The following is a 12081-nucleotide window of genomic DNA, read 5'->3' on the forward strand; positions in this document are numbered from 1 at the left end:
TTAGCTTGTGCGAAGTCTCAATGTCATGAGCCTGTCATTGACTCGCTTGGGAGGCTCCGCAGTATTGTTCCTAATCACAAAACCAACACTGCTGGATGATCTCTCAGTTGCAGGTTTTTCAGAGCAGGAATCTGGAAATCTGCGGAAAGGTAAGTATAATTAACTATGGGTGCAGGGTGCGTGGTGTGGGCCCCACTGGACCCATTGGCCTGTGTGCACTACACACCTTGCACTTATTATAAAGGCGCCCCTGAATGGGGGGTGGGATGTATCACAAAGCATATGTGATACTTCATGCATCCTGTCCAAAATATTAAATCAAAGTTGGAATAAAACCTCAGATATCAGAACAATATAGGTCATCTTCCAACAACATTCACAAACTTATCTGATAATTATTTAGATCAGACTATTATTGGCTATGAGTGTCATTTTGACAGCTTATATGTTGCGATATCAGGTCAAGTATGGCAGCATTAGAGTGAGCAGCCAAAAGATCATTAAAATCTTTACCAACAAATTTATATACTGTTACAATTATGTTGAATCATATGCTTTTTGTGACAAGTACTGACCGGTATGTGTTTATAGTTTTGGTAAATTGTCAATAAAGTATTTTTTTTTAAATCTAAACAACAGAGAAAACATAGAAAATGGATGCCAGTAGTTAGCTATAGTCTGTGTTGCTGCAGTGTAATTCTGGGTACACACTGACAGATATATCGCCTGTTCCATTGAACGGATGATATATCTGTAGTGCATCGGTCGGTGTGTACAGACGATATGTCTGTGAACAATGTAGTTCGCCAACAAATCGCATCTGCAATGCAGCACAGTCATGCAGATATATCAGCACATCTGGCTGTGTTTAGGCAACCTGCCACCCGCCCACACACTTTCTGCAGGGACTCGGCAAAGACTGACATCTCAACTGGGCAAGCAGAAAGTGCCAGTCATGAGAGTATACATTTAGGATTTATTATTAGTTATTAAGGTCATTCCAGATTATTGGATCAAGAAAGAAAAAGTACCATCTTCCTTAGCATGGGTGATGGTCAGACTGTGCACATATCAAACTTAAAAAAATGTGGGACTAGCTTCATAAAGTGCAGAAAGCGCCATACTCAACAATAAATTCTATTTAATCAGAAAACAATATGAATTTAAACTGATTAAGAGCCTGAGGGAATACGTAAGGCGTGTCTCAGAAATGGTAGTGCACCTACAGTACATGCTATTTTATAGGATACAGTATAAAAGACTTCCATATAGTGGTGTTAGTACTTACTGCTCGCCCAGACAGCTATTAAATGCTTCTGACCACACTTGATGCTTGACCAGACAATGAGCTCATATTAGAATATGTCAAAGGTCAGTTTGTGGATGAATACAAGCAATGATCATGTGCACAGAGCAGACTCAGCATTAAAGACAAAACATTGTTTTAAGAACTATAGTTAACTTAGTAGAGATGTGACCTGACCCATGTGTCTTAGTTTTGGATCTGGATTACATTCATACATTTTTTAAAAACAGTTAAAGTCATGCAATGTTTGCTATCCAAAACCTGAAATCCAGATTTAAAATCTGAATTCAGAACCGCAGGAAGATCAGAACCGTGAATCGGACCTGTTAAGATCTCCTCAGTAGATCAGAACTGCGACTCTGATTTGACCGGATTCACAAAATTTGGGTGGATTCGGATTTCTGGAGAACCGAACGGCACATCTTTAATAGTTAGTAACATAAAACAAAATTAAAATGTTCAGTTTACCAGAAGACTGGTCTCTACTTGTTATAAAGGTTAAATGAATTGGCTGAAGTAACCAAATTATCAAGATAAAACTAAAAGTGCTAGGAAGGAGGATGGACCACTTTAGGTACTGAGGCTGCAAGACCAGTGCTGCTGCACAATCAAAGCATATAGTATGTACAAATTCAGGGCCTAATTCAGACATATACACAAATCTGATGGTTTATGTACATCTTCGATGGTGTGACATGCAGCACTGCACATGTGCAGATCTCATTTTGCAAGATTGCTACAGTGTCCGGGACACCACAGTCTGATGGACAGGCTACGGCTGTTTGGGCGCAGAGTGGGAATGGCAACAGGCAGTGTTGCAGAAAATTAGATGTTCAGAGATAACAGCTATTAAAACTCTAAGAAGGGTAACCAACACAAGAGAGAGTTTGCTGGGAGTAACAGGCTGTGTTGGTAGCAAAAGATGGGTCGGGGAAACAATGGGGTTGATGTACTTAGCCTTGTCGATAGATAAAGTGGAGAGAGATAAGCTGGGTACACATTAGGTTGCCAACCTATCTGATGATTGGTAGGTGTATACACACTTACCAATTCGTCTGCCTGATGTGCCCGGCTTGACAGCTCAAATGGGCGGGCATTTAAATTGCCCGCCCAGTTGAGCTGTCAATCACCGCCGGGAGCCGCAGCATGCGTACAGGTGTTCGGTGTGTCATCTGTACACACCAGCAGATGGCCGATATATCTTTTAGATATGTCAGCCATCTGCTATGCTGCACAGCAGATCAGCTATGTCTGTGAACGATGTTGTTCACAGACATATCTGCTGTACACACCCGGCGATGCACTATCGATATTTTGCACATTCAAATGAGTGGGCGATAGATCTATCAGTGTGTACCCAGCATAATAGATTACCAACCAATCAGCTTCTAACTGATTGGTTGGTACTGATTCAGAGACAGACGCAAAGGCGATTACGCACACAATCAAGTGATTGTTTGCCATTGTGCATGCATACACAGCAATTGCACTGCGATCATGAACGTACGTAGGAATCCATTGCTGATTGAGTGGCAGGTTGTCTGCGTTTGGGGGTGAGGAGGGGGGTAGTCAGATGTGTCTGTCCGTTTAAACGCCATTACATGGGCGTGCATAATTTAGCCACTGTGAGTGCATACGCAGCTCTGCATGTCTTGCCACAAGGCCAAGATGGCTGCCGATGTGCGGCAATGTTACCGGTATTTACACAGGTATGCATCATCGCAGGTAGGTAAGAAGGCAGCTTTGGGTATCCTTATGCTCGGGTGATCTTTGCAGACATTAGCATATTTTCACTGCTATGTTGTGTGCGAAATCGCAGCTGCGATCACATTAGCGTCCATCTCTGAATCAGACCCACAGTCGGTAAAGTGACAGTAGCTGATTGGTTGGTAATTTATCTCTCTCCAATTTATCTCTCTCCATGGCTTAGTACATCTTCCCCTATATGTGAAACAGAAACACTAGGAAGGAGCAATCTAAGAATAGGAGCAGGATGTGCCAGAGGCACAGGGTAAGCCTGTACCCATGGCATGGGTTTATTATAGCCTCCCTGCCAAGGCAAAAAAAAATGATTGAGGTTGGGTGGAGGCTACCAATATAGGAATTAACTAATGAAAGCCATAGTAGGGTTAAAGGAAGTATAATGCATGGAAAAAGTAGGAAAGACAGAAGGCTGGGAAAAATAAGAAGGAATAGCAGAACACCAAGTGAGTTGAATAGAAGAAACAGGGGAAGAAACATGGGAAAAGAAGCAGGCAGCAAAGAATAGAGAAAAAAAATGTGCAGCAACATTGGCAGAGACAAGCCATTGGGGATACCCAACCGGAGCCCTCCGACCTGGATACACTCAATACTGGGCAGTGAAATTAGTAGAAGTGGCCAGCTCACACTATGGCACTATGACAGGAGCAGAGACTACATCAGCTGCAGGGGTTAATCCTGGCAGCTGTAAATTGGTGCAAGACTCTGAAATGGCAGCTGTGGGCCCCACAATCTCTACAAAGGCAGAGAGACTCCGCCCTCTGAATTTGATGTACAAAATCTCTGGACACCGCCGTCCCCTGCCAAGGCATCCTCTGCCAAACCATCAGGCTCATGCGGATACTGGCCTTGAAGATATCTCATGGCTTGTGGGAACACATGAGCCACAAGGAATGCAGAGGGCAGGAGAGAATGCTGGCAATGGAGGAGAAGTCTGGGGAGCAGCGTCCTTGTCCGGTAAGGCTCAGGACTGACACGGGGACAGCTCCTCAGGTGGGGCAGTTGCTACACTAAAGCTGGGGCAGTGGTAAACAGCTGATGCCAGCAGACAGGGGGAATCAGCAAAGCACCAGGGATGTGTCATGATGCTTTTGGATGAGGGGGCACTAATATTGAAAGGGGTGAAGCGAATAAAGGGGGAGTATGAGGAAAATTGGGGAAAAGACTGAAAAAGAATAAAAGTGCCAGAGGTGGGGGGGGGGGGTTTGATAAGAATTTAAGAGAAATAGCAAAGGGGGAAACAAAGTACAATAATAAAAGTAGAACAACAATATGAGGTAAAACAGCACAATAACACAGGAGTATGCTCAGTCATGGACTTTCACAACTTAAAAGAGGCAGTACAGGATACATATGGGCCTTATATAGTGTCATTCACTAAACCACCCCCCAACAACCTTAAAGGATAAAAGGAACCAATCAAAATTATAAGTAAAAAGATAATCTGCCTAGCAACCGATGACTATTACTAGCCAATCACAAAAAATTATGGACTCTTATATAGCCTCAGCTCTAATTTATTTTCGTATATTTTATTATGTTATGCCCCACAAATAGGGAATCCAAATCTGCCCCATTTTTGTAATCCTGGCAATTAGGATTGAAATAATCTCAATACCAGGATTCCTGAATTCCTGGTATTAAATAGTACAAAAATATCCCCCTCCCGACCTTCCTTCTCCTTTGTCCTTCCCAGGCATCCCTCTCCCCCCCCCCATTTCACGCTTAGTCACACAGCGATGGTCAGAAGGGGCTTCACTTGTTGATGGGAGTGTTGTTTGGTCTCTTCCCAAACTCAGCTGCAATAGAAGAGCTGAAGTCCTATGATGCAGCTGCTCTCAGTTACTGATTGGCTGGGAACACACCGCACAGTCATGATGTTACCATGCAGTGAGCTCTCTGCCAATCAGTGAGAGCAACTGCATCATGTGACTCTATTTTTTCTATGAGCACCTGGGAAAGCCTGAGTGGATAATGCGACCAGAACTAAGAAGGTTAGTATTATACCACTGCTCCCGGCCCAATCCACAATGTAATTTGAAACCCAAAATAATCGGGATCTAATGATTATAATCCTGGGTATTTTTGGGACTCAAAAACTTCTGGGGTGCCAGGATTGGCTCCCCTACCCACAAAGATAACTTGACATATCATAGTACAATACCATATAAATTGACATATCTAGAAACAACATACAGCAATAGAAAAACCGACTAGTTAGGAGAAAGACATAGTGCAAGGGAAGGGCAACTCACTAAATTGTATGGAAAGCAGCTGTAAGTAGCAGGGAAATGAGGCATTCACCACTCTATGAGCCATTTGATGGGATGTAGTCAGGATCCCGGCGGTGACCATTCCGATGGTCACAATACTGGCAGCAGAATCCTGATGGGTCAAAAATCCAGACAATCACCCAAGGCATTAGGATCAGGTTTAGGTTTAGAGCTAGACACCAGGGGGAGGGTTAGGGCTAGGCTGCAGTACGCGACAGCTAAGGTTAGGCTGCCAAAGGGGACAGTCAGGGTTAGGCTGCAGGAGGGTTGAGCTAGGGTTAGAACACACCAAAATTCATTGGGAATTTTACCGTTGGGATTCCGCTGCTGGTATGGTGAGCATCTAAATGGTCACAGGTGCGATGTCGTACCCAAACCCCATTAGACAAGGTAAGGGCTAACTTACAGTTTCAATGTTTCTGAATGGACTTGGAGACAAAAGTCAAGGAGTACATTGGTTATGGATAGTACTTAGGAAAGAGTGCACTGGCCAAGAGAGTTTACATACTCACTCATTCATATTATCTGAAATCTCCAGCTCACAAGTAGGTAGATTGGAAATAACTTGATTCTCCAACTTGAAGCTCTAAGAATGCTTGCATTAGGTAGTAAATCTGGCTTCCACTGCATCAGGCAAACAGACACTTTTCATCATACTCAGAATCAATCCCAAAGTGCCCACAATTGCAGCCTCTTTGTGTACTTGAAAATAAATGTGGATTTCCGCTTGTACTGAGAATCGACCACATCTATGTAACTGTGCCACCCTCATGAAGCCACTGGTGAAAGTAGCAGTCATCATCATCAGCATGCATTTGCACCTACTTGGTGCAAGAGATCCATCCTAAGTTGTTCAGATCTTTGCATATGCTCATGGCTCACTTATACTATCTGCAAATGCCCAGTAACACACACTCAGCCACAAGTGGAGATACGTCTGAGCAGAGCCGTAACTAGACTTTTTGGTGCCCTGTGCCAGAAAGATTATTGGCGCCCCCCCATTTTTCAAAGTGACATAACGCACCCAAAAAGGGGAATGGCCTCATGGGGAAGGGCCAGGGAAGTGATAGGGGAGGCCAGGAGATGCTGGGAATAAAATAAGAGGAAGCTACAAGTGAGAATGATAATAAACAAAAAATTGACAGGCCCAAACAGCGCTCCCTGCCCTGCGGTGCCCTGTGCACTGGTCGCACTACCCTAGTTACGGCCCTGCATCTGAGATCCGTACAACTTCCAATCATCCATAATTTCTCCAAATTGTGTATGTAGGCTCCATTGAATGCACAGTTTGTCAAAAATAGTGTGCTCCACCTGCAGAGGGAGATTCTTGCAACTCAGAATCAGGCCTTGTGCATATCTATCTTTCTATTTATCTATCTATCTATCTATCTATCTATCTATCTATCTATCTATCTATCTATCTATCTATCTATATCTATTTATCATCTATCTATTTATCTATCTAAGAAGAAAAAGTACAGGTGCACAACTCCAACATTACTAATTATATATAATACCTTATGCAATAGAATTTTGCAATACATAGAGGTTTTAGCATAATCATGGCAATGGTTATGGGCCTACCCACCGTACCCAGGTAACCTCTGAGGGTAGGTCCCTAACATACTGGGGTTGAAATCCAGAGCACAGGACACCCCCAAACAGGCCCATCTGAGCCACCCCAGGGCATCACTCTAATGAGAGAAGGTGAAGTGTAAGATAGATAAGAGCAGCTAATGCATATATAAGAAGGTGAAAAATAGAGGAAAATGTGTTTATAATGCGATGCCCTGAAGCCACCCAACCAAAGCAATCCAGGGGACCCACGCCCCAAAAATCAACCCATTGCTGCACTGCAGTATAGAAACTTATAGGACTAGAATTGTGCCTTGTACTAAGGTGCAGTCAAAATGCCTGCTTAAAACCAATGGGGGAGGGGTGCTAATCATATCTTCAGGTGTGCTATAAATTTTTATACTGCAGTATGGGGCATTAAAAACACTTTTTCCTTTTTGCACTTTTAGCACCTCTATTGTTTAATATATATGTATTATTTTTAAACCTCTATATTTCAGATATCTATTTATCTATCTATCTATCTATCTATCTATCTATCTATCTATCTATCTATCTATCTATCTATATATTCTAATTTTTACTAGGTTTGCAATTATTCTGTGATTCTGTGAATATAATTTTCTAAAACATTTCTGGATGACCCATGTAATAACACAAGGCTAAATCTATGCATCAGAAAAATACATTTGTAGTGAGTTGCTTTGAAATTGGAAAAAATTCAAATAATTGATTAGGAGAATGGCTAATGGTATGAAACAGCCTTACCCTCATTTACAAATGTTTGTGTAACTGTGCAGTATGGGTCACTGTGTAGATTTTTACTCCTTCTTATATTATTGATACCATCAACTATATTCTAATTGCAGTCGCTCACCATGAAAGAGCATTCACATTGCTGTAAACATGCTGTCATTCACTGTCAATCACTGAGGATATCCTAGTTTGCTGTTCTCTACTGTGGGTGTGGATGAATTGAAAAATATTATCTAGATAAAACACTCTTCTGTTTGAAGTCTAAATGATCAGATTTCAGATACAACTTCAAAACCACTTCCTTAGGGATACATATAACCCTGCAGTACCAGTGGAGCAGCCTTTAGGGGATGCTGCTACTAAGCAAATATTCAATGTATCTGTTACATGCAAATCCCTATAACAACTGACATTGTAACTTACAAGCAACTAAGAACTTCACCACTGCTCAGCAGAGAAACCATTCTTATTATTGCAATGGAAAAGAGGAGGAGGAGTCACTCAGCCACAGCCAGAGTACTAAGAGGAGCAGCTGAGAAACACATCTCTTTACTGAATGGTGTGCTGCAGTCAGTCAACATCCCTATCACATCTGCCAGGATCAACATGTGGGCAGCAAAACTCCTATTTGTTTTTCTATTGCTCCTATGTACAGGTGAGTAGCCCAGGTACATAATGGCCATTATATTTCTTCTGGTAAACCACAAAACTGTAGCAATGGCATTTTCGTATTTTAAATATATTATTGCGTTTTTGGGGAAAAACTGTCCTATTTTTTATTTTATTTTATCTTTGAGCCCTGGCATTTGTAAAGGTTTAAATTATCATTTTAATCGAAACTTTATAGTCAGTTTGTAAAACAGAAGTCAGCTGAACTTATTTTCTATATAGTATACCTCTTTTACAGTAATATTAAATTGGGATAATGTTATTCAGAAATGTATTACTTTGCTACATTTTGAATGTTTTTTTTTAAATAGTTAATATAATTATTATATTTAACGTTTGGTAATTTAGGACAAATGTGCTGCATAACAGTTTAGTGATTCTATATCATTAAGAAATAATTTCTCACAGGTGTAATTTACAGATCTCATGAACTTACTGTACATGTTGATTTAGATCTACTGGTAAATAAAATATATATTTAATTATATGATCAAAATATTGAAATTGCAAATGCATACAGTATTTTTTTAAAAATGGCTTTGTTTAATATTATTCTTCTGCGCCTTAATGTATCATATATATTTTAAGTTTTTTACTCACAGCAAACCTAAACTTTGTGAAAAGTTGTATGAAATTAATCAGACAGAAAACTCCCTTCTGGAATATTTTCCTTTAATAAATCTGATGTGGATTTCATCCTGGTTATAGATCAATGTAAGATTGATATGCTGGTGACCTGTAATAAAAAGAGGTCACTTACTAACTGGGTGAACTAGTGCAAATTAACTGCACACAATTTATCACACTAAATTCTCCCAATGATCTCAAAAGAATTGTTATGGGGTTTTTTCAGACAAATATCATGCTTTTGGCTTTACATTGTTTCAATTTTCCATCAAGAGAGAAAAAAATGTGTCAGGTTACTCTGTGTCTAAGTTGCATGCATGTTTGGAATACCTATCTTGAGGCTATTTTCAAATCAATAGTGTGTATAGGAGTTATTACCAACATCAATACTTATTTACCGCCCTGTATAATTTCTCTATGCAAATAATAATACATCAAAGTGGTGTTATTACTAACATCAGTACTTATTTACCACCCTTTGTAATTTCTCTAGGCAAGTAATAATACATCAAAGTTGGAATTCAGAAATGTTATTTTATTTGATTAGTTTTGCTGTTTAAACATTTTTATTTAACGCTAAGGAGCTCACTTTGGATATGTACAGTAAGTGTAAAAAACAGGTTTCTTTGAGAAAAAATGAATTACGCAGGACTGCATTAACCAGTGAATCTCCATTCCTATGGATATTCAATCATGTGAATTGTATATTTTTAGTGTTTAGCTAAGAAAACATATACTGTATATGATATCTTATCTAAAAGCAAAGCAATGAATTGTGAATAGAAAATAGAAAATTGTGACATTTCTTATATGATATTGTTTTTTCATTTAACTACCAATTTACATAATGGAATATGTGCAGCTAGTAGAGTACGTAGTATTTACAATAGTTGTTACAGAATTTACAATGGTGCAAAAAAGATGTAACTAGTAAATAGATCATATTTACTACTTTCATTTCTTTAAGTAACTGTATGATTTTTCTCTGATTTTATGTATGTAGTGAGCAACTACTGAGCATAATAACAAATCTGCTATAAGATTATATTAGTGCATTGAATCTCGTGGTAACTCAGACATCCTGTTGAAATATTTTATATTTAATTTCTACAAATTTTGTCATGTTTATTTTTATTGCATATATTATGTGACATTGTTTTTCCTCATCTTACAGTACAGAACGCATGATATATTTTTTACATTAGAGGTGAATCCCATACGTACTGTAGATATTTTTTGTCAGGGTATAGTATATCATTAATAACTTTTCATATTATCTGTAACATCAGTATCCCAGTTTAATTGCATCATCCAAAAATTTTTTTGATTTTGTTACTTGACTTATTATTACATTAGACTGCGATACAAACTATAATGATTTAAATTGAAATGTCAAATAGGAATATTAATTAAGATGGTGTATTTACATATGCAGTTTAACCATGTGCAATGATCTGTGTCGAGCTAATTGGCTTGTTCTGTTATGTTAATGACATGGAAGTGTCATTACTGATAATTGATATGTTATGTGTAATTTATTTGTTCAGTAAACATGCTGAGAGCATTCAGCAGTAACCTGTCACATATTAATGTGTCCAAGCTCCATGTAATGAGTAAGAAATGCTCAACATACTGCTAAACATAACTGTGTGTGTTACACATGGTGAGGCTGAGTCTGGCATAATGCCAGTTGCTTGGGCTTGGAGCTGCTGTATGTTGTTATCTGTTTAACACATGAATGTAAGTAATGCTATTTATAACATTTTGAGGTTACAGAAATATGGCTTGAAGCTTTAAGAACAGAACATTCCCTAAAGAATTAGATCACTTTATAATTCAATTAAAAAATGACAGAACATCTTTATGCATTCACAGGCATTTAGCCAATGTGCATTTTTGCATAGCACAGTTCACAACATTTCTTGTTAATGAAAGTTAGACTGAATATCAGAATTATCCAATCTCAATAATATTACTTACCAGAAATCTGTAATCTTAGGCCCCAAATGAGACGTGAGTCATGTGACCTATCACAAAGCAGATACGCCTTACAGGAATGTGGCTGTGCTGCTTTGTGTGGGGCTACATTGAATTATAAGTGGGACTTATTTTTATCCCATTTCTGCAATGTAAAATGTTGGGTGGTATTATTTTCATGTTTATTAGCAGTCGGTCTTCTCAACAGTGTTTATATTTGATGACATTTTATTAAATTTACTACTAGCTCTTTCACTTATTTACTTATTGTATACAGTACAGGGCTCTATTAATAAATACATATATTAAAGATGGAATTCTGAGATTAGATGAATAGAGTGAGAACGTTCATTTGACAAAAAATATGCTTTATTTTTCTAAGACTTTACATAATCAATTATGTAATTATATCCATCATGTCATGGAACTTACAGTATTTTGCAGTTTGCGTTTATAGTAAGTCCTGCTTGAATACTGATACAGGCAGTCTGAAAGTTTGAAATGCCCACTGTTTCTTTAAACAGAACCTGTGAGGAATGTGAATCACTATGACACTATGAAATGTGTAAATACAATTATTGGGAATCCAGAACTTAGTGGCCGGTTCTCTTTAAGTGGTCTATTCATCATTACATTATTATCATTGCGAGTTTAAAAAACTGTTTGGAGGCATTCATCATGTCTCGCTGCCTAAAGTATCACTTCTGTAAGGCTGCACTTTTTGCGGTGTCGCTTTTCGGAAAAGTGATATTTTTCCCCCTATACCTGCCAGGCCCTATGGATTTCTTCACCGCCAACAGTGTCTGTGCCTCCCCACACCGTAGCTGCCGTCGTCTGTGGCCCCCACTGCTGTGTTTAATCCCCAGGTCCACTGTTTCATCTCTCCCCTTGCTGCTGTGTGCCGCTTCCCGGTGTCCAGGCTGTCTCCCCCTTGACCCGTGTCCTCTCTCCACCCCCTGCTGCTGTGACCCATAAGTTTACCCCGGTATCAGCTCTGTCCTCATCCACGCTCCCCAACTGCTGCTGTGTCCCCGATGTAACTGGGGTTTAACGTTACCTTACACATTATATATACTTAGTTAATAGAGTGTTTGTATTCTGTCAGTGCCTCCAATCAAGTCATCTGGATACAAGGAC

General features: G+C 39.4%; 1 protein-coding gene across 1 annotated transcript in view; it reads left to right on the forward strand.

Moving 5' to 3' along the window:
- Positions 1-3705: 3705 nt before the first annotated feature.
- Positions 3706-12081, forward strand: part of HGF (hepatocyte growth factor) — a 147877-nt gene continuing 139501 nt past the window's right edge. Inside the window, exon 1 of the mRNA XM_088468648.1 lies at positions 3706-4024. Within this exon, the coding sequence (XP_088324774.1) occupies positions 3706-4024 (319 nt within the window). The remainder of the gene's footprint in view (positions 4025-12081) is intronic.

The sequence above is a fragment of the Taudactylus pleione genome, unplaced genomic scaffold (genome assembly GCF_031769625.1).
Source record: "Taudactylus pleione unplaced genomic scaffold, aTauple2 ptg000086l, whole genome shotgun sequence".
Classification (NCBI taxonomy): Eukaryota; Metazoa; Chordata; class Amphibia; order Anura; family Myobatrachidae; genus Taudactylus; species Taudactylus pleione.